This window comes from Arvicola amphibius, chromosome 1 (genome assembly GCF_903992535.2).
Source record: "Arvicola amphibius chromosome 1, mArvAmp1.2, whole genome shotgun sequence".
NCBI classification, from domain to species: domain Eukaryota; kingdom Metazoa; phylum Chordata; class Mammalia; order Rodentia; family Cricetidae; genus Arvicola; species Arvicola amphibius.
Genome location: NC_052047.1, coordinates 99,191,476 through 99,212,248, shown reverse-complemented (window position 1 = coordinate 99,212,248; position 20,773 = coordinate 99,191,476). Strand labels below are relative to the sequence as shown.

General features: G+C 56.1%; 2 protein-coding genes across 2 annotated transcripts; one reads left to right on the top strand and one right to left on the bottom strand.

The window, feature by feature from the left end:
• The first annotated feature begins 1,374 nt into the window (after positions 1-1,374).
• Oaz1 (ornithine decarboxylase antizyme 1) lies at positions 1,375-4,033 on the top strand. The gene is given in 6 exon segments (XM_038336742.2): positions 1,375-1,612; positions 2,992-3,049; positions 3,051-3,137; positions 3,213-3,385; positions 3,459-3,544; positions 3,617-4,033. Coding segments are annotated over 6 exon segments (684 nt in total). The 5' UTR covers positions 1,375-1,466; the 3' UTR covers positions 3,751-4,033.
• Positions 4,034-9,491: 5,458 nt separating this feature from the next.
• Lingo3 (leucine rich repeat and Ig domain containing 3) lies at positions 9,492-11,303 on the bottom strand. The gene has a single exon (XM_038313691.2). The coding sequence runs from the start codon at positions 11,301-11,303 to the stop codon at positions 9,531-9,533; it is 1,773 nt and encodes a 590-aa protein (XP_038169619.1). The 3' UTR covers positions 9,492-9,530.
• Between the last annotated feature and the right edge of the window lie 9,470 nt (positions 11,304-20,773).

Sequence of the window (20,773 nt, the reverse complement as noted above, 5' to 3'; positions counted from 1 at the left end):
AGGAAGAACTCAGCCACTAAGTCATCTCTAAAGATGACTGAATTTTTGTTGTTTTTTGAGACAGAGTTTCTCTGTGTGGCCCTGGCTATCCTGGAACTCACTCTGTAGACCAGGCTGGCCTGAAATTCACAGAGATCTGCCTGCCTCTACCTTCTGAGGACTGGGGTTAAAGGCACTAGGATTTTATCTAGTCATTTAAAGACGTGAAATTTTTTTCAGTACAGGATTATTTGGAATTCAGCGATCCTCTTAACCTCAACTTGGACATCACTGCCACAGACTTTTCCTGAATTCTGATTGGCTCACACTGTAATTTGTGCGCTCTCTCGCGCCTCTCTCTCTCTCTCTCTCTCTCTCTCTCTCTCTCTCTCTCTCTCTCTCTCTCTCTCTCTCTCTCTCGCACGCACACTAAGTAGTGGAAGGTGGTGGTGCACGTCTTTAATCCCAACACTCAGGAGGCAGAGGCTGGTGGGTATCCGAGTTCAAGGCCAGCCTGCTCTACAGAGCGAGTTCCCGGACAGCCAGGGCTAGACAGGGAAATCCTGGGGGAGGGAAGAAGGGAGAGAGAAAGACAGAAAGGCGATGAAAATAAGAAAGAAAACAGAGAAAATCCTTTAAATTGGATCTATGAATTTTTTGTTTAATTTTTTCCATTTTTGCTCTAAAATTTTGCTTAAATTTTACTTGAACTATTTCTCTAGTTTGGAATATCTTAACTTTTTAAATACTTAATTTTCTTTTAAATTGTGAACTGTTTTCAAAACGAGTCCCAATCTAGAACGTAATTATCTGTTATTACAAGGTCATTAGATGATTCCGTCGGGTAGGGGGATGGGCGCCCAGCCAGCCACGTTTCTCAGCCTCAGACACCCTCGGGGGTTACCACTCTGGGGCGGAGGTCCCGAGAGCGAAGCGACCACGGTAGGAGAAGGAGGAAGAGCGGACCACACCGCACAAGGCCTCTGCAGACACCCATGGGCCCGGGTGGGCGGGGCTTTGTGACATCACCAAAGCTCCTCCCCTTACGTCACAAAAGCTCGAGGCGGACTCGTTAGCGTGCCAACCAATACTCAGTGGGACCAAGTCTGTCCATTCTCGTATATTGACCAATCAGCGTTTTGCAGGGGCGGGACAGTCTGATTCTTCCTGTCTTGCCTGCCGCGGAGTGACGCAAACACTCGAGGGCGAGATTCTCCGAGCGACAACTAATCATCAACGGAAACCTTCCGTCTGTTTTTCCTTCTTCTCCAATCAGAGATCAAAGGAGGCGGGACGCGGTTGGCACCACCCCGTTCCTCCAACGGCGCACGCAACCGCGTCCACGCCTGCGTGTAGGGGCGTGGCCTACGGTGACGACGCGTATAAATGCGGGCGTCAGCGCCGGCGCCATTTTGCGAACGGCGAGCAGCGGCGGCGGCGCTGAGAGTGCTGCGGAGGTTTTGCTGGTTTCGGACCCCAGCGGCCGGATGGTGAAATCCTCCCTGCAGCGGATTCTCAACAGCCACTGCTTCGCCAGAGAGAAGGAAGGGGATAAACGCAGCGCCACGCTCCACGCCAGCCGCACCATGCCGCTTCTTAGTCAGTACAGCCGCGGCGGCTGCAGCAGCGAAAGGTGAGATCCCTGTCCCCGCCACGGCGGAGCTCCCAGAAGCAGCGTCCGCGCAGGCCCTAGAGGGAGGCGCAGTACGCGCAGGCCCGGAGCGGGGTCGGCCTCGGGGCGCCAGATAAGTCTCGGCAGCGCGAGATCCGCCCCTTTGTGGAGGCCACAATCGCGCCGGGGGTGGGACGGGGCGGGGCCAGAGGCGCGGGTCACGGATGCGGATTTGGGATTCGAGTGGGATTAGGGAGTTGAGGACTAGGGATTGGTTTGGTTGGAGAATGGGGTGCGTATTTGCCCGAAGATGGGTCAGATCTGGAGTTCTAATCGGATTCCGGGGTTTGCGAGCTGAGCCCAAGATTTGTGGAGGATCCGGGAAGGGGATTGGAGACTTGATTTTTGAGATTTGCGTTCGGATCTGATGGCAGGTGGTGGAGGATGTGGGGTTAGGTTGGGGGACGTAGATTGACAAGCCGTGTGTTCTCTAGAGGAGGGGCTGTGTTCCGATCTGAAAGGTGTTTGTGGAAGACTCGAATTTGGGGTACTGTTGGGGAGGCACTGGAGTTAGATTTGATTCCACGTCGACGACTCATTTTATGGTGGGAGAGTGTGGAATCTGGTCTGGGGTTTGGGGGAGGAGCTTGTGTGGGTTTAGAGGGTCTCAGGTAGGGGAGAGGTTGGGATTAGATTTAGGGTTTAGGTTGGATTTGGTGTTTGCATGTTGAGGATTCTGGAACTGTGAATGGACTTGGATCAGTTTTGGAAGAACCTTGAAAAGTGGGCCAGGTTTTGGGGGGCATGGAGTGGGTGGTTGGGGTGGCAGCGGGTTGAAGAGCCTGGTTCTGGACAGAGTGTGTGGATTCTGGACCCACTTAACAGTTGGTCTGTGCAGTGACTTGGTTGGGATGTGTGGGGGGTCTCACTTAAAGGGTCCAGGATGGGAACTAGTTTGGGAAGGGTATGGGTAGTGGAGGCAGGGCTTTGGGGTGACTGAGAATTGATATGGGCTGTGATGGATCCTATTGGGTGACAGTGGGAAGGGGAGGGCACTTGAGAGAGGTGGAGTTTAGGGACTACTGGTAGTTGCATTGGGGGCTGCAGAGGAGAGTGGGACTTTAAGAAGCTCTAAGCCTGAGATTCAGAAGAGCAAGGTGGCCTGGTATATGGTGGGTTGCCTTGGCAGCATGGGGAGGGGGTGGCCCAGCTCCCTGCTGTGGACAACAGTGCCGAGATGACACAGCCTGAGGCCCTGAGGGGGCCTTACCTTGCTCCAGAAGGGGCAGAGCCACAGAGGTGAGGGTCAGTGAGCTGGGACCACTGTCCTCAGTGGCTTTTTGAGTGGAAAGCCCTGGGGATCCTACCACTTACTGGCACTTAAGCACTGTCTCTTGCAGTTCTAGGGTCGCCCTCCATTGCTGTAGTAACCTGGGTCCGGGGCCTCGGTGGTGCTCCTGATGTCCCTCACCCACCCCTGAAGATCCCAGGTGGGCGAGGGAACAGTCAGCGGGATCACAGTCTTTCAGCTAGCGTCCTCTACTCTGTGAGTACCTGTGGGGAGCCCTGGTGCCTGCCTCTGCATGGTGAGCTGGCCATCCTGAAAGCCCTGCTTCCCCAGGACGAGCGGCTGAATGTGACAGAGGAGCCAACGTCTAACGACAAGACCAGGGTCCTAAGCATCCAGTCCACACTCACGGAGACCAAGCAGGTCACCTGGAGGGCAGTGTGGAACAGTGGTGGCCTCTACATCGAGCTCCCGGCTGGGCCCCTGCCTGAGGGCAGCAAGGACAGGTGGGCCACTTCTCTCTGGGGCTATGGGGTCTGGGGTCTGGGCCCGGGTGGCTGAAGGCCACTGCTCCCTCAGTTTTACAGCTCTTCTGGAGTTCGCAGAGGAGCAGCTCCGGGCTGACCATGTTTTCATCTGCTTCCCCAAGAACCGTGAGGACAGAGGTGGGTGTTGCTGTGGGCTTCCCGGGGAGGGAAGCTCTAGCACCCCAGGCTCTTACCGTGTGTTCCCCACAGCCACCCTGCTCCGAACCTTCAGCTTTCTTGGCTTTGAGATTGTGAGACCCGGGCATCCCCTCGTCCCCAAGAGACCCGATGCTTGCTTCATGGTCTACACGCTGGAGAGAGAGGACCCAGGCGAGGAAGACTAGGTGCCAGCCCTGCCCAGTGTCCCTGTGCCCTCTCCCAAGTTTGTCCACATGTGATTGTGCAGAATAAACACTCACTCCATTAGTGGGGTGCTTCTTCGAACTGAATGCTGTGTTTGTCACACTCAAGTGTTGGCTTTAATTCTAAATAAAGGTTTCTATTTTACTTTTTTTATTGATGTTTAAGGTGATCAGGTGCCCTGTGCTAGAGCAGCCTTCTTTGAATCCTGGCAGAGATAGATAGTGTCACCTCCCTGGCTCAAATCCAATAAATGATCTCGCTCACTGTGTTGTGTCTGTGTCCTGCCCCTGGGCCTGGGTTGGGCTCCAGTCTGCTGTGTGAACGTGGGTGGTATTTGCACAGAACCAGGGAGGGCTCTGGGATTTTGAAGGGCTGAAGTGTCTCCTGCTGGCCACAGTTGAGTGTGAGGGACGGGCTGGGCCGGAGCTGCATGTTCAGCTGTTCGGGGTGGACATGGGTAGGTACTCTGCCACTGGAGTGGGGTTAGGGCTGGGCTGTAAATAGGACGTAGGAGTTAAAATAACAGCACCAGTGCAGCGGTGAATGTGGGTGGTCTAGAGTGGGTGACAGGGTGGGGGGTTGCAAGGAGGAAGGCTAGGTAGGCCCTGGCAGTGGCCAGGCAGTCCCACATTCCAGCATCAACCATCCTTGAAGTACCTTCCCCTCTTGGGCACAGGGTGCTGTGGGGTTACACATGCTATTAGCTCACAGAAATAGCTGCCTGCCTTGATGGAGACCTGATTCCCTGGCTAGCAACATAACTCCTTCGTTCTGTTTTATTTCTCAAGTAGGGTCTTTCATACCCCAGGCCAGCCTTGAACTCCCTATGTAGCCAAGAATGTCTTAGAGTTTCATGGTCTTGTTGCTCATCTCATGATTTCTGGGCTGACCGGCTCGTGCCACTGCCCTAGGTTTTGTTCTAGTAGCGATGTATGGATGTATGATTTGCTTGGGGATCCAGGTAGATTCAGCTAATGACAGCCACCTCATAGGGGTCCTGGGGTCATATGTCCCACCAGACCACCAAAAGCAGTTTCTTGAGTTTCCAGTGTAGTGATATTTGTATTTTAATAACTTGCCTGAAGGTCAGAGAGTAAAACAGCCTGACATCAGATTTACAGGCCAGAAATTGGTGACATATGTTTAATCCCAGTGGCCACACTAATTTGCCATAGAAACAGGCAGTAGTGGTACATGCCATTAATCCCAGCACTAGAGAGGAATATAAAATGGGGGGAGGAGATAGCTCTCAGACACAGTCTCATTCTGAGGATTCCTGGGCCAGAATCGCCACTTCAGACTGAGGTTAGAGCCAGTGGCTGGCTGTTAGGCTTTTCTGACCTTCAGGTAGAGCCCCAATATCTGTCTCTGGGTTTTCATTAATTGTGCTATATTCCAGGGTTTCAGGAACTCAGCTGGCATAGAGTCAGAGTCTGGTGTCAGGGTGATCTGCACGCTTGCCACCACCCACACCCTGAGGGAGGTGGGATGGGGTGAGTTGGGGTGTTACCAGTTGAGGACCTGATGGTGCAGGCCTTGTGGGATGGGATCCGGCTCCAGTCTCCCTGTTTCCCTGAGCCAGCTCTCCCTGACCATAACCTTCCTAGGAAACAGCAACAAGGCCATGCCTGTCTTCCTACTGCCCAGAGGAAGTACGAGCTGGCCTGGTTTACACAGCCACTCTCAAAAGCAAAAGGCAGTATCATAAATATCACACGAGCCTGACAGCCCCTTTCCCTTGGGGAACCCTTTGGGAGGGGAGACAATCACACCACCACACATTGATGGTGTCTGTTCCCATAAAGGTGTGGTCACAGGTGTGCCAAGTAGCTTTCCTGAGGTAAACAGTCCATGTGTGCAGGGATTCCAGTGACAGCCGGCCTCCCCAGTAAGCGAGACCATTGTACTTCCTTCCCTGTTGAGACAGCATCTCACTGTAACTGGCTGCTGCAAAGCTCCTCTTGCCTCTGCCTCTCAGGTACAGGAGTTAAAGGTGAATGCCACCATGCCTGATTACTTTTATTGTTTGAATTATATATATATGCAAGAATGTGTGTACCCCATATGTGGTGTTGCCTGAGGGGACCACGGGCATTGGATTCACTGGAATTAGATGTCACTGTAAGCCAGCCAACATGGGTGCTGGGCAAAACCCAGATCCTGTAAATCCATGCATGTTCTTAACCACTGAGCTCTCTCCCTCCTGCTGAGGATGGACTTAGGGTTTCACATGCTAGGCAACTACTTGCCAATGACCACGCCTTCAGCCCCCTTCTTGGGGATTCTAGGCAAGGCATCCACCCATGAGCTAGGCTTATTTTTGCTTTTGTTTTGAAGCAGGATTTCACAACACACAAGTTGGCCTTGAGATAATACTGCCTCAGCCTCCCAAGTAGCTGGAATCACAGACTTGGACCACAAGTTGAGAACATTTCTTTTTGTTTGGACCATAAAGTGCCCTGCTTGGGGCCTCTGGGTTGTGGTTTCTTTCTGGACCTGGGTAGACCCCCAGCGGCTGGCTGCTGAGGGTTGAGCGGCCAGGTGAGAGCACTTGCTTCAGCAGCCCCCAGTGGGTGACTAGAGCTACTCTTGCTGTTGTGGGGATTTGGGGGCACTTGTTGGCAGAGCACATGCACAGGTAGGGTGCCTTCTGAGGGAACTGAAGCCTTTTGCTCTAAGGACCCCCTGAGATGGAGGTGACATCTGGACTCTAGTTCTGTGACTCCACCTTAATGGTGCTGTGTGGTCCTCGTGACTGCTTGTGTTCCCTGGACTGCCTCTCCCCTAGGAAATAAGATGTATGTGTCAGTCATCTTTGAGGACACTGGGATAATGTACAGCCCAGAGGACGTCAGGAGGACACAGGTAGTAAGCCATGAGCCACATACAGGGCATAGAACTCAGCCCCCAAAGCTAGCTGGGGCCCCTTGACAAGGGAAAGTGTCAGGAGTACATGGGCAGCTGTTAGGCCAGGCCCAGGGTGGGGAAGGGGCCTTACCAGGGACACCCCTCACCTCTAGCACCCTCAGGGACAGAAGACAGGAATTGAGACCCTGAAATGAGCAAGCCCTGGGGTAGGGATAAGGGAGGTGCAAAGATGAGCAGGCGGCTCTCCCAGCCCTCGGGAAGGGGAGGCAGAAGCTCCCAAGTTCAAGGTCACCCTCAGCTAGGTGTATGTTTGAGAACAACCTGGGCTACATGAGATTCTGTTAAATAATAGATAAAGAATAAATTATAAAAAGACAGGCTAGGGTTTCAGAGCCAAGAGCTGTGACAGACACTTCGGGGGGACTGCAGACGAGGCAGCACATCCTGGGGACTTCTCTGCCAGAGAGCTCTCCCAGCCCTGTTCTGCTGGTTTAGAGAATAAAGCTTGCCTGAAGATCAAAATGCGGATCTGCACTAGAGGCCAGGGAGTGGTGGCACATACCATTAATCCCTGAACTCAGGAGACAGAGGCAGAGGGTTCTCTGTTACTTCAAGGCCACCTTGAGCTACAGGGTCTAAAGGAGAAACAGCTCACACAAAGATGATCCCAGCGCTTGGGATCCCACGTTTTTAATACCACCCAGCACTAGGTAGGTGAAGACAGGAGTGTATGGCTGGGCGGAAAGAGGAGCTCAGTGGGCTGGAGAGATGGCTCAGTGGTTAAGAGCACTGGCTGCTCTTCCAGAGGTCCTGAGTTCAATTCCCAGCAACCACATGGTGGCTCAAACCATCTGTACTGAGATCTGGCGCCCTCTTCTGGCCCACAGGGATACATGCAGGCAGAGCACTATACATAATAAAAATAAAGAGCTCAGTGCAGTCTGAGGACAGGTTCACCCTTCGGTCTGAGCATTGGTAGAGGTCAAAGGTCAGTGGCTGGCCTCACTGCTCCTCTGATCCTTCAGCTTTCACCCCCTAATGTCTGACTCTGGTCTTTATTTATTAAGACTAATTAGAATTCGTCATACATTCTGCCTGCTGTGTGGCCAGGGGAAAATCACTGTCCATCTCTGTTCACAGTAAAATTGTCTCCATCTGTCTCCCACATCCTGCCACAGCCACCTACACTTTTCCAGTCATGGAAACTGTCTCTGCCTGCAGCCCGCCTGCCTTTGAGCTCCTGAGGCTCCTGCTGAGATGAGCCGTCCCACAGCTGCTGGTGACACCACGTGTCTGAGATGAGGTAGAATTAAGACTTTCTGCATGCCTGGTGAGCCCAGCACTGAGGTCTACAGTTTGTTACAGTACCTGAGGCTGACCTTGAACTCCTGATCCCCCCTGCCTCCCCACCACCACCTCAGTGAGTTGACTGGCGTATAGACCATGGTGGTCTCTGCCACCTCCAACTTCCATCTCGGGTCACTCTTGCAGCAAGGGCCACCCAGCTTCCTAACCTTGAGGGAGGAACCCAGCTGCCCTGTGTCTTACCTTCCTATGGGAATAATAATAATAATCTGACTTTTGTATTAAATCAGTTTGTTTTATTGGATTTCAGTTCAACGCAGTGGGTGAGGATAGAGGTTGAGAATGGGGAACCCCACTGTAACATTCTGACACTTTGTGACCCCTAGCCCTGCCTGGAGTGTACCCCTCCTGTCTTTTAATGATTCTAAAGGCACTTGGATTGCGTTGGTTGTTGTTTTGAGGGCCCTCAGGGTTGCCATGGCAACGGGGGCTAAGAGGATACTCCAGGACCAAAGGGATCGGTCCTGTCCGGCTCAGGGATGGAGTCTGGAGATGCCATTCTGCCAGTCCCTTGTGTTCTGTTGACCAGTTTGCATGTGATGCAGAGGTTAAGGAGGGAGCGCAGGACCAAAGGGTCCCCAGGTTCCCAGCCAAGCTTGGTCTGAGCTTTGATTGCATGAAGTTGTGTTTCTCTCTGGACTCTGGGCAAAGGCTGCAGGCTCAGATATGTTCTGTAAAGGAAGACACCGAGGGGCCCAGGAAACCACAGATGTCACAGCTGGGCAGGAGGAGGGCTGCAGTCTGCTGTCCCTAACTGAAGGGACAGAGGTGGATGCTGGGGAAGAAACCTCGTCAGGATAGGCGACTGGGTCTGCCCTCTGAGCCCCGCTGCTCACGCTGCCCCAGGTGACTACATCTGCAGAGGCTCTCCTAGGACCCAGGGCAACCACTCTTGCAGGCAGACAGCTAGTAGTACAGCAAGGCAGTATGGAGGGACCTGTAGGGGACATGGCTTCTCCAGGCAGGTAGAAGTTTCTGGTGGGGGTGGTGCTCCCACTCAGCAGGGCCTGGGGCAGCCCCAGGTTGGCCATTGGCCAAGTAGCAGTGAACAGGAGCTGGGTCAGTGCACACCCTGTCCTCCCAGGGTCTCCACAGCCTTGGGCCCTGTGTGTGCCCAGTTATGTCACAGTGAGCCAAAGAGGCACCCACTGTAAGCACTATGTCTGTCCAGTGTCCCCCGGGGCCTCCCACCATAGGCATCTGGGGAACCTGACTGCCGAGTAGGGGCTTTTGGGCCACAGCCTGCACCTGCATAGGGAACTTTGGACCCTGAGTGTCCCCAGCCACTTTGGGTCTCAGCCCAGGAGCCACAGCAGAGGGTGGAAAAGACAGGTTGAAACCATTAGAAAACAAGTCAGGAACTGCAAAAGGTGTGTGATCTGCTCAAAAACAGTCCAATAGATGTCTACAAAAACCGAGGACGTTCTGCCTCCATGCTTACCCCCTGGAAAACACATATGCATAGGTGGAATTATCCGGGACTGGATGGAGGTCTGAGAGGTCCCCACCAGGCCACCGTGGGGCCGACTCAGATCATCTTCATGTTGAACTTGCGCGTGCCGCCCTGGCCGGTTGCGGCTGCTGGACCGTCCACCTTACGGAAGGAGTATTCCACGGAGAAGTTATTCTTGTGCTGCCCTCGGCCGCGGCTCCACACAAAAAGCAACAGGAAGCAGAAGAGGACCACGCCCAAGAAGGTGATGCATCCCATGGCGGTGGAGACCAGGATGGTGGTGAGGTCCAGCGGGAACCGGACGCCCACCTGGGTTTCATTGAGCCCATTGCCCTGGGTCCGGTTGGCGGCCGGCTGGACGGTCAAGGTGGCGAAATACGTGTCATTGCCTCCGGCGTTGCTGGCCACGCACGTGTAGGTGCCACTGTCTTGGGGCCTCGTGTCCGCGACGGCCAGCGTGCCCCCAGGCAGCACGCGTGCGCGGCCCCGGCTGGCGGCCGTCACCGTGTGGTGCTGGGGCGTCACCCAGGCCACCGTGGGCATGGGCTCTCCCTCGGCCCGGCACAGGAAGCGCACGTCGTCCCCCTCGGTGGCGGTTACATGCTGCAGCCGCCTCTCCCGGATCTTGGGCTTGCGACACACGAAGTACTCGAAGAGCACGGAATCAGGGAGGTTGTGCAGGGCATCGCCACGCACCTCGGCCGGGGTGGCGCAGGCGGGGAGCCTGCCGTCGAAGTTCAGGGTCTTCCGCCTCTGCACGATCCACAGCAGGCGACAGTCACAGGCCAGCGGGTTGCCGTCCACGCGCAGCGTCTCGAGCGTGTTCACGGAGTGGAACGTGTTCTCCTCCAGCGTGGACAGCAGGTTGTCCGAGAGGTTGAGCAGGCGGATCTGTCGCAGCCCCACGAAGGCCTGCGGCTCGATGACAGCCAGCAGGGCCCCAGCTAGGTGCAGCTCGCGCAGGCGCACCAGGTCCCGGAAGGAGCCCCGCGGCACGGTGCTGATGGGGTTGTGCGACAGGTTGAGGCACGTGAGGTGGGCCTGCTGTCGCAGCGCGGCGGCGGGTACAGCCGTGATGTTGGTGTGCGTGATGGACAGCGACGTGAGGTTCAGCCCACGCAGGCTGCCCGGGGCCACCTCCTCCAGCAGCGGCCAGTTGTCGATCTCCAGATGCGAGAGGCCCGGGAGCTTCTGGAAGTTCTGGTCCTCCAGGGCGGCGATGGCCAGGTGGCGCAGGCGCAGAGCGCCCAGGCCCCGCAGGTGGCCCAGCGACTCCGGGGACAGCGACGTGAGGTTGCAGCGCTCCAGGGTGAGCTCGGCCAGCCCCAGGAGCCCCGCGAAGGCTCTGCGGGAGATGAACACCAAGTCATTGTCGCCCACTTCCAGCCGCCGGAGGCTGCGTAGGTCCTGGAAGCTGAAATCCAACAGGATGACCAGCTTGTTCTCGCTGAGGTCCAGCAGCGTGAGGCTGTCCAGGTGCGTGAACACGCCGGGTGGGATAAGCTTCAGCTGGTTGCCACGTAGACGCAGGATGCGTAGACGGGGCAGGTTGGCGAACGCCCCAGGCTCCACGTGTGCGATCACGTTGTGGTTGAGGTCCAACTCCTCCAGGTTGGGCAGCGAGGCCAGATCCCCAGGGTTCAGGCAGCGGATGCGGTTGCGGTTGAGCTCCAGCAGGCGTGTCTCAGCTGGGATGCCGTCGGGGATGGCAGTCAGCCGGCGGCGCCCACAGGCCACTGTACGTGTGGATGCGGAGCATTCGCAGCGGGCAGGGCAGCCAGCGGCCAGAGGAGGCGCCGTGGGCAACAGTAGCAGTTGCAAGCCCAGCATAGGCAGCCAGCAGGTCATGGTGTAGGGTCTGGGCCTAGGGCCACGCCAGCATCGTCCAGGACACCTGGAATGGGAAGGGGGAGTGTGACATCATTATCCATGCATGGCCCCTGGACACTTGTAATCCCAGCCAGACATGACCAGAGACGCTGCCCCGCGACTGCACAACGAGGATATCTCCAGATGGAAACCCATGGTAACTATGCATGACGGAAACCCACTGCCCGCGACCAAGCAGCAGAAACACAGCATGTGCGGTCCACATGGAGTGTTACTCAGCCATGGAATAGGGTCTGACATACACTGCAGCCTGCAGGGCCCTTGAGGACGCTGTGCGCAGTGAAAGACCAGCTCCCAAAAGCCCACTCAGCAGGACCCCGAGCGACACCCGGCTCAAGTAGACGAGGTTAAAACAAGCACCTTTATAGCTCAGGTCGGCCTCCAACTCACCAGTAGTTGAGGCTAACCTTGAAGACGAAGCAGAGCAGGGTGATACCTGAGCCCGAGAACCTAAGAGAGACGGGAGATGGGAAGGACCTTGCCCAGGGCCTGGCGGGGGGGGGGGGACCCCAAGTATGCCAGGCCTAGTGGACACCCTGCGTTTGACTATCTGCAGTCTGGAACTGTGACAGAGGACATCTCCCTCTGAGGACACCTAGTTGGTCACTCGTGGCGACCCCCGTGGCTGTGGGAAAGTACTCTAGGTGTAATGCCCAGGGCAAAGACCCTACTCCAGGTGGGAGTGCAGGGCCAGAGTGGGTGGGATGCGGAGACTTCCTGTAGTGCCAGCCTGCCTAGGCTGGACCAGGGTTTTTCCTGACAGCCTGACTGTAGCCCAGACCTAGGGGTCGGGGTGGGGAAGGGACAGCTGGACCGGGGCTGCCTGGCCTCTGTTGCAACACAGTTTCCCATCTGCCAGGCAACTATTTATAGTATGTTAGCAGCTGAAGCCCCCAGGTAAGACCTCGCAGTCTGTGCCAGCCTTCCTGTCTTCTCAATGTTCCACAGAGCAGACTGGCAACCCTGGTGACTGAGTATGCCAGGCTTGTGAGGACAGAGCCTGGAAGGCACAGGTGCAAAGGAGAGCGCCCGCCCCAATCCCCCAGTGAAGGGCTGGGGGCGTGGTCAGGGTGGAGCCCCACCTAGAATCCCCAGTGAAGGTCTGGGGGTGTGGTCAGGGAGGAGCCCCACCTAGAATCATGCCTTCTCTTTCCAGCTGTCTTTCAGTGGCCTGTGTTCACACATGTGGAGCCCAGAGTGGGATGCAGTCCTAGGCATTCATTCTCCACTTTGTGTTTTGAGACAAGGTCCCTCAGGGGGATCCGAAGTCTGCTGATTAGGTAGGTTGTCCAGCCACAGGCCCCCAGATCCTCCTGCTTCTCAGCGCTGATATGCAGAAGTGTGCCCTTGTGCCAGCTTCTCATGAGGGTGGTTGGGATCTGAGCTCAGACCTGACTTGTGCAACGAGCACGTCATGGCTGGACCATCCCCATCACCTCTTCAGGTAGCCCAGGGTGGCCCAGAACAGTCTATGTGGGTGGTCTTGAACACCTAATACTTGTTGTTTGTTTCTTCCTCCTCTCAGTAAAGAACCTTCAGTTCTCATAGATGGTGCCTTGGACTGACAGGTCCGGAGTCTCTGGTCGCAGCCACTGAACCACAGCCTCACTGTGCGATCCCTGATGGCCCCTGCACTCTCTCTGCTTCTGGCTTCTCAAAGCTCAGCCACCAAATCCCTCCAGGGCTCAGGCAAGGGCTCTCTATAATTACTCCACCACTCAGGGACAGCAGGGCTCTAGAGCCAGCCCTGCAGGGGCCACTCAAAGGACGACCTAGTTTTTCAACTCTAACCTCCCAGGCAGGCTTGGCCCTGTCATCTCCGTGGGGTGTGTTAGGAAAGCCGTGGAGGGTGGGGCTCATGAATGGCAGCTATTGGAAGCCACAGTCGGCTCTTCAGCCTGGACCCTGCCCCTTATTACTGGGTGCCTGAAGGAACTTATTGCCCTTTTAGGACGTTTGCGGAGGTAAGAGAGAAATGCAGGTTTCGGAAGCCCCTCCCCATCTCATGACTCTCAAGTGAGGATGCTGTATGCCCCAGGCAAGAGTAAACCCTCTCTGAGCCTCTGAAATCCTGAACATACAGTAGGGGCAGCAGGCTCCAATCCCTGGTTCCTGATGAGAGTGGGGAATTGGAATTCCAGGGCGGCTCCAGGTCCTGGGCCTCTGGGCTAAGGTCCCTGGGGTCCAGGGCACTGGGCAGTGGATTGTGAGGTACGCGGAGGATGCCATTGGATGGGCTGGTTTCTCTGTTCCCTCTCTTCTCCTCTGAAGGTTCACTAGCCCTCCAGAGCAGGGGGAGCATGGCTCTGGCAGGCCTTGCCCTTCCCCCATCCCCTCTGCCTTGCTAAACCCTTAGATTAAGTTCCCAAAGCTCCCAAAGTCTGTTCCACCTCCCTGAGGCTGAGGAGAAGGTCCAGCTAGCAATCACCCTTCCCTCTCACCTAATCAGCATGCCCAGTCAGTACACACCCCCTCATCCTAACACGGGGTTCCCCTTTCCCTTTATAAACCGCCATTTGCCTATCCTTTATCCAGAGTCAGGCAGCCCTTTGTCCCTCAGGGACAAATGTCCCTTCCTCTATCTCCTGTCCTCTGTCCCTCTGGGGAAAATGAATCTCCTTTGTGCTGAGAGCTTGGTCTTGGGGTCCTGTTCTGTGGCCTTGGGGAGGGCCACCACAAAACCGTCTACTCCAGGTCCTGGTTCCACTTGGAGTGTCCCTCACCTTCTGAGAACTAAACTACTATGTGGCTTTTTTGTTCTCGCTGTGGATTCTGAGCCACTTGAGCCCCGGCAGGCCTCAGACTGTCAGCAATCCTCTGACTCTGGCTCAGTGGTCATCTTTTTGCCCTCCTGTGGGTGTCACCCAGGCTCCCCTCAATCCCACTCCAGGGACAGAGGCCAGTCTCTGGTGTCTCCCAGACTGGCGCCTGGCACCCCAGTCTCATGCTTGGCAGTACAGGCAGAAAAGGGGGTGCTTTGCTCAACCGCCAGACACCCCACCAGGTGCTGGCAGCTCTTCTAGAAAACTAAAAATAAAAAGATATCCCAAACCTACTGGGGGCAGTATCACAGGCCTGTTATCCCAGTGCCCCAAAAGCTGAGGCAGGAGGATTGTGAATTTCAGTACAAGATGTAACTTAGTGCAACCCTGTCTCAAAATAAAAAAGGGGTACAGGGCTGGAGAGATAGCTCAGTGATTAGTTCCAGACGCTTGCCGAGTTTGGGTCCCAGCACCCATGTAGGGGCTCACAACCTCCTGTAACTCTGTTCCCAGGGGATCCGACTCTCTTCAAGTTTCCTGGAACACTGCACACAAGCGATTCAGACACACAGGCAATATCATACAGGCAATATACTGTACATATAAAATAAACAAGTCTGGGGAAAAATTAGCCAAGCATGACTGTGCATTCCTTTAACCCCAGCACTTGGGAGGCAGAGGCAGGACGATCTCTGTGAGTTAGAGGCCAACCTGGCTTATAGAATGAGTTTCAACACAGCCAGAGCTACACACACACACACACACACACACACACAAAACCCTGTCTCGACCCAAAGAGAGACATACATAGATCTAATCTACATGGGAAGTAGAAAAAGACAAGATCTCCTGAGTAAATTGTGAGCCTGGGGACCTTTGGAGAGGGCTGAAGGGGAGAGGAGAGGCAGAGAGGGGAGCAGAGAAAAATGTAGAGCTCAATAAAAATGTTTTTAAAAAAGGAAAACCCTGTCTCAGAAAACAAATAGGCAAATAAACGAACAAATTAGAAATGTAAAATAGGAAAATAGGACTAGAGTGTGACTCAGGGTGCAGCCCCGCCTAGAATCCCCAGTGAGGGGCTGGAGGTGTGGTCATGGTGGAGCCCCGCCCAGAATCCCCAGTGAGGGGCTGGGGGCGTGGTCATGGTGGAGCCCCGCCCAGAATCCCCAGTGAGGGGCTGGGAGCATGGTGGTGGGGGCACTGGACTAGCACGTGAGAGATCCTGGGTTTCATTCCTAACACTAATGCAAAAATAAAGGATCAACAAAAAGACAGTTTTGTCCCCAAAGGCCCCTCTGAGGCTCTGCACCGGATAATAGGAGCAGACAACGGCCTCATGTACCAGAATCTGGAACCTTCTGGTCCCTCTCACTCCTACCCCGTGGTAGAATCCTTGAGATAGCCCTCACAGGGCTTTAGCGGTCTGACAAGCCCCAGGTGGATACCCGCCCCCGCCCCCAAAGGAGGAGCCCTACCTAAGGCTTCAAGGACACGACTCATTAATATGCATGAGAAGCCACCGCTGCGGCCTTGGCAGGACCTGGGAGCCTGGGCCGGCTGCAAGGGGTCCAGCCTGCCCAGTCACCGGCCTAATCCTTGGCTCATGTCACCCCTGAGCTGAAGGCCCACGGTTTCCAGTGGACTCCCAGGGCCTCTTAGTACATACAAAATCACCTCCAACTAAACCTCCATCACCCCCAAAAAGACCCCTAGCTCCATAAGCCATCACCCCTTCCCCTTCAGTCCCTGGGTACCCACAAATCTTTGTCCTGTCTCCGAATTCTCCCGTTCTGAACACTTCCTATCACGGAGTCCCATACTTGATGGTCGACTGTGTCCTGTCCCTGTCGCTCGCTGAGGATGAACGGACAGAAAAAATGTGAACAAATAAATCAGCTGAGGGTTTGGAAAACCTTCCCGAAGGAGGGGAGTGGAGGCTGCAGGGCCAGCGAAGGGCAGCACTGTGCGGCACCGTGCGATGCCCAGGTGGACTGAGGAACATTCTTGGGCAATAGGGAGCCACAGAGGAATACAGAGCAAGAGAATGCATGGTGAGAAGTACCAGCTCAGAGGCCGGGCGATGGTGGCGCACGCCTTTAATCCCAGCACTCGGGAGGCAGAGGCAGGCGGATCTCTGTGAGTTCGAGACCAGCCTGGTCTACAGAGCTAGTTCCAGGACAGGCTCCAAAGCCACAGAGAAACCCTGTCTCGAAAAGCCAAAAAAAAAAAAAAAAAAAGTACCAGCTCAGAGTCCCTGACTGCCACACGTGTGTTCACATATGTGCACATACAGAGGTCTGCTCAGCCACATCCCTGTTCATCTCTCTTGAGCCTCAGTTCCCTATTTTCCTGGAGACCAAGCAGAACCCCTGGGCTGGCTTGCTTCTAGAAGTTTCCACCAGGTGCTGCCTAGGTTAGGAGAAGATCTCCAACTCACTCCCTCATTCAGCAAGCATTTAGTGGCTGCCTACTGTAGGCCTGGTGCTGCTCTCAATCTATGGAAATAGGGCCATCCTGGGCCCTAGGACTGGTCACTTCCTATGTAGCAGGGCCCTGCCAATGGGACTGTCCTGGATCCACTGTGGCCTGGTGTCACCTTGAGATAGTCATAGAAGGCAGGCAGGAAAACGGGAAGATTCTGTGACACTGGCTGGCAGAGGGAGGAAGGGGCCTCCGTGCTTTCTGGGTCTCCCTGTGGCAGGTGGTGGCTTCTTCCAGCAGCCTGGGGGATTCTCACCCAGGGTCACCGTGGTTTGGAGGAGGAGTAGGATGTGGCTGCCTGGCAGGTAGTTTCTGGTTGCTGGAGGATGGAGGCTCTCAACTGCCCGCCCTGGGGTCTGACATCTGCCTGAGCCATGCTGAGGGAATTTGACCAAGAAGTGTTCGGTCCAAGAGAAGACAAGGTGTGCTGGGAATCTGGGGTCCCTTGTCCCCTCTTAGGCCACAGGACTCTGAGGCCCATCCTGGGAAAGGATGAAGTTGTGTGGTGGGGGGAGACAGGCTCCTGTCTGACACCCCTGGGTCCCCTCACCACAATAAGCATATGGGGGTAAAGTGGGGGTGAGGACAGGCTTGGTACACTCCCACGAGCACCCTCCTCTCTGAGTGCATTTTTGGGGACACTCTCCCAGCCCCCCCGCCTCCAGAGCTGGTTCATTCTCCCGTCCTAGATCTAGGTCCTCCTGGGGCTTTTAATCCATGACAATTCATTAAAGCCCTAATTAACCTCCCATCTGCCATAGGTCCCTGTCCACCGTTTTGGGGGGCAGGGGGGCCTTCTGACCCAATTTCTTTAGTAGCCTGTGCCTGAGGGGAGGGGCGGACTCCCTACCACCCGCCGCAGCAGAAAAGTTGAGGAAGCTTCTAGACTGGCAAACACTTGAGCCCCCAGGTATATACTGTATCTGCTCACCGCTTGCCCTGAAAGCAAAAATGGCAGCATTAGGGGAGTGGGGAGGACACCGGGGGTCACCTGAGCCAGCTCTGATTTTAGTAAAGCCGACTCCTCGGTGTTCTCAAGATTGACCAGAGAGGTGGTAGGCGGCTTGCCCGGGCTGCCCACCCCTCATTCTGAAGGTTGCTGGGAAGTTCTGCTAAAAACCTTCCTACCTGGTGAGTCGCCTGTGACTCATGAGTGCCTGGGAGTGACAGCCCTGTGGGTAGAGGCACAAAAACCTCGGGTTTGGGACCTTGTGTGCTCCCACCCTTTGAGGAGTGATCACAGCCTGGCTGCATCTGGGGGTGGATGGCAGCGGCCACCCCCACTCTACAGATGGAAACACTGAGGCCGGCCGCGCATGCGTGCTGCACGGGTGGGAGCTGATGACACCCCTCATGGTGCTTGATCCTGGGGGAAAGTGGTTGCCCGGATAGAGTGTCAATTGTAGGAAGGGACAAGGGACAGAAGAGCAATTGGGAGGCTAAGGGGGGTCCCCACTGGGTCCCCCACACCATTTTGGGGGCCTTTTTCCACTTTCCATACCTCATTGAAAGTCTGTGTGGAGGGGTCACCCTGGGGTCACCTGAGACCATCCGAACAGCTGCTGCAGCTCAGAGGGTCCAGGACTGAGCTTTTGAAACCCTCCGTTCCCAGTGGAGCCGCTCTACCTTCTCTCATTCACCCCTTAACATCAGTTGTACAGCCTTTGCGGGCTGGATGCTTCCTCCGGAGAGCCCTCTCAGGTTGCCTTCGCTCTGACAGATCTGTTCTTGCTAAAAATCCCCACCAGGTTCCAAGTCCCAATCATTCCATCCCAGCCATCAACCGGCAGGCACCGGATGTCCCCTCCCCAGTGCCGCTGGAAATAAGGGGGGTGTCTCAGGCATGGCCTGGGCTCTGAGCCCCCACACAAGGAGCTGCCTGGAACCAATGGAGGTTCCCAAATGCATCAGACCCCCAAGTTCTGAGTTCTCCCCACTGGGAGGAGGGACACCTGTGTCTCAGGGACTCTGGCGTTGGGAGCCCTCACTTGGGAGATGGAGTGGGAACATGCACCCGTGTCCAACTGGAACCCAAGCTCTGCGTCTCCCAACTTGTTGAATGGGGCCCAGTGACCTCCCTGGCCAGGCCCCAGGACCCAGGAGACACCAGGCCTGGCCTCTGAGATGGGATGGACAGACGCCCCCACCACCTTGGCTGCTACCGGGACACAGGCCTGCAGAGTGTATGTGCCGGGGTCTGCCTAGCATCACATTCCTCCCCACGGGGACCTCAAATATGCGCGAGTCACGCGTGTAGACCCCCCAATTTATCTCGCGCGCCTCGCCCTGCATTGGCTGGCGGGGGATTGCAGGGCGCCGAGCCTTGACTCCATCCCGGGTGTCCCCCTGCCGCAGTGCGCATCCCCGTTCCGCGTCCCCCAGGGTGCTTTCCGAGATGCGCCCCTCAATCCCCAAGACTGCATTCTCGGAGGCGGGGACAACCCCGAAGTTTCACAGGGGCGCAGAGAGGCTGGAGAGGAGCATGCGAGGGGAGTCCGGGGGGGGGGTCCCCGAACTGCAGGGGTGCCACTCACCAGGGCGGCTCCGCCTCGGACAGGGCGCGGGGGCCGCTCTGAGCAGCCACGAGCCGCCGCCACTGCTGCCACTGCCGCCACCGCCGCCACCGCCGCCTCCCGGGCACTGCCGTGCGCGTTCCCGCCGCGCATCCCCGTGCACATGGCTAGGGCGCGCGCGAGCTGCAAAGGGCGCGCGCGACACGTGTTGGAGCAGGTCGGGGGCAGATGGGGACGCAGCCCCCGGGCACTCTGCGTGCCTGGCACCTCCTGGTCCTAGGGGCCTCCGCAGACACTGAGTTCCCGGAAATGCTTGGGGGCTCCCCAGATAAGGCAGGTTGTCCTGCTGGAACCTTCTGGAAACCGCCAACTCCTCCGCTGTCTCCCTCCCTCTTAGTCCAGTCCTCCACCATCTGCACTGCACTGCACACTTGACCGATTTGTAAGCCTCATCCCTGAGTGGCCTTGTCCCCCAGGGAGTTTCAGAGCCTGTCATAGCTCCCCACTGCGCCCCTGCCCGCCTTCCTCAGAGCTATGGCTGCCACCATCTCCCCTTCTTTCCGGAGCTTTTCCCTGGGACCGCGCTGTGCACCTCAGCACACACAGCATGGTGTAGGTAGATGGTCGCACACATTACATAGGGGAACATGAAGAGAAACCCGAGATAAGAGGGAGAGTCAGAGAGATGGCACAGAAGTTAGAGCCCTGGCTGCTCTCTCAGAGGACAGGGGTTTTATTCCCAGCACCGGCATGGAAGCTCACAACCAGCTGTAATTCCAGCTCCAGGGACCTGACGCCCCCTTCTGGTCTGTGGATTCCTGTAAGCACACATGCAGAGTTAAAAATAAGATAAATCTGTCAAAACAGGGGTGAGGAGCGTGCGTGTCCCTACTCGATGAGTGGTCAGCTGGAACCAGGGGCTCCCCGTGTGACAGGGAGTCCCCCAGAGCAGAGGCCCAGTGGGCATCTATCCTGAGGAGGGGCTGGCTGCTTCTGACTCAGCTGCCTTTGTCCCCAGTGAGGGGTGACCTGAGGGAGCCCCAACCCCCATCTTGTCTGCCCTCTGTGTCCTCCAGCAGTTAGTGGCAGCCTGGTGTTGGCCACCTGTGACTCCAGCAGGCTCCTTTCCCAGACTGTCATCTTGGCCTGAGGCCCAGAAACTGCATCCTGGGAGACCATGGACCAGGTCCCTCCCCAAGCCACCGGTGAGAAGCTCCCTTCCAACCATGCAAAGGTCTAGAAAAAAAGCGACACCCCAATATTTTTGGATTTAGGCCCCCAACTCCGCACCAGGTCTGTCCTGTTTTGTGTACTGACGTGCTGTGTGAGTCCCCAGGGTTGTGATAACCTGATTCTGGGGACTCCTGGTGGAGGGATTTGTTGAGTGCCTACTGTGTACAAAACTACATGGTATACTGGACTTTCCATGGATGGGAAGAGCTAGTGCCAAAGCCACACGTGGATCCATGTGAGCTCTAGGACACGTGGACTGCCTGGGCCCCATTCAAGCTCCTTCCCGCTTATCAGAGTCCAGGGTTAGCACTCAAATCTGAGGATCTGGGAGCTCCCGTGTCTAGTGCTGTAGACCTCAGCTCTAATGACTGGGGGGCTCTATCCAGCTTCCTTTTATTGCTCTGGAGTGGAGAGGGAGCAGGGCCAGCTCACGGCAGAC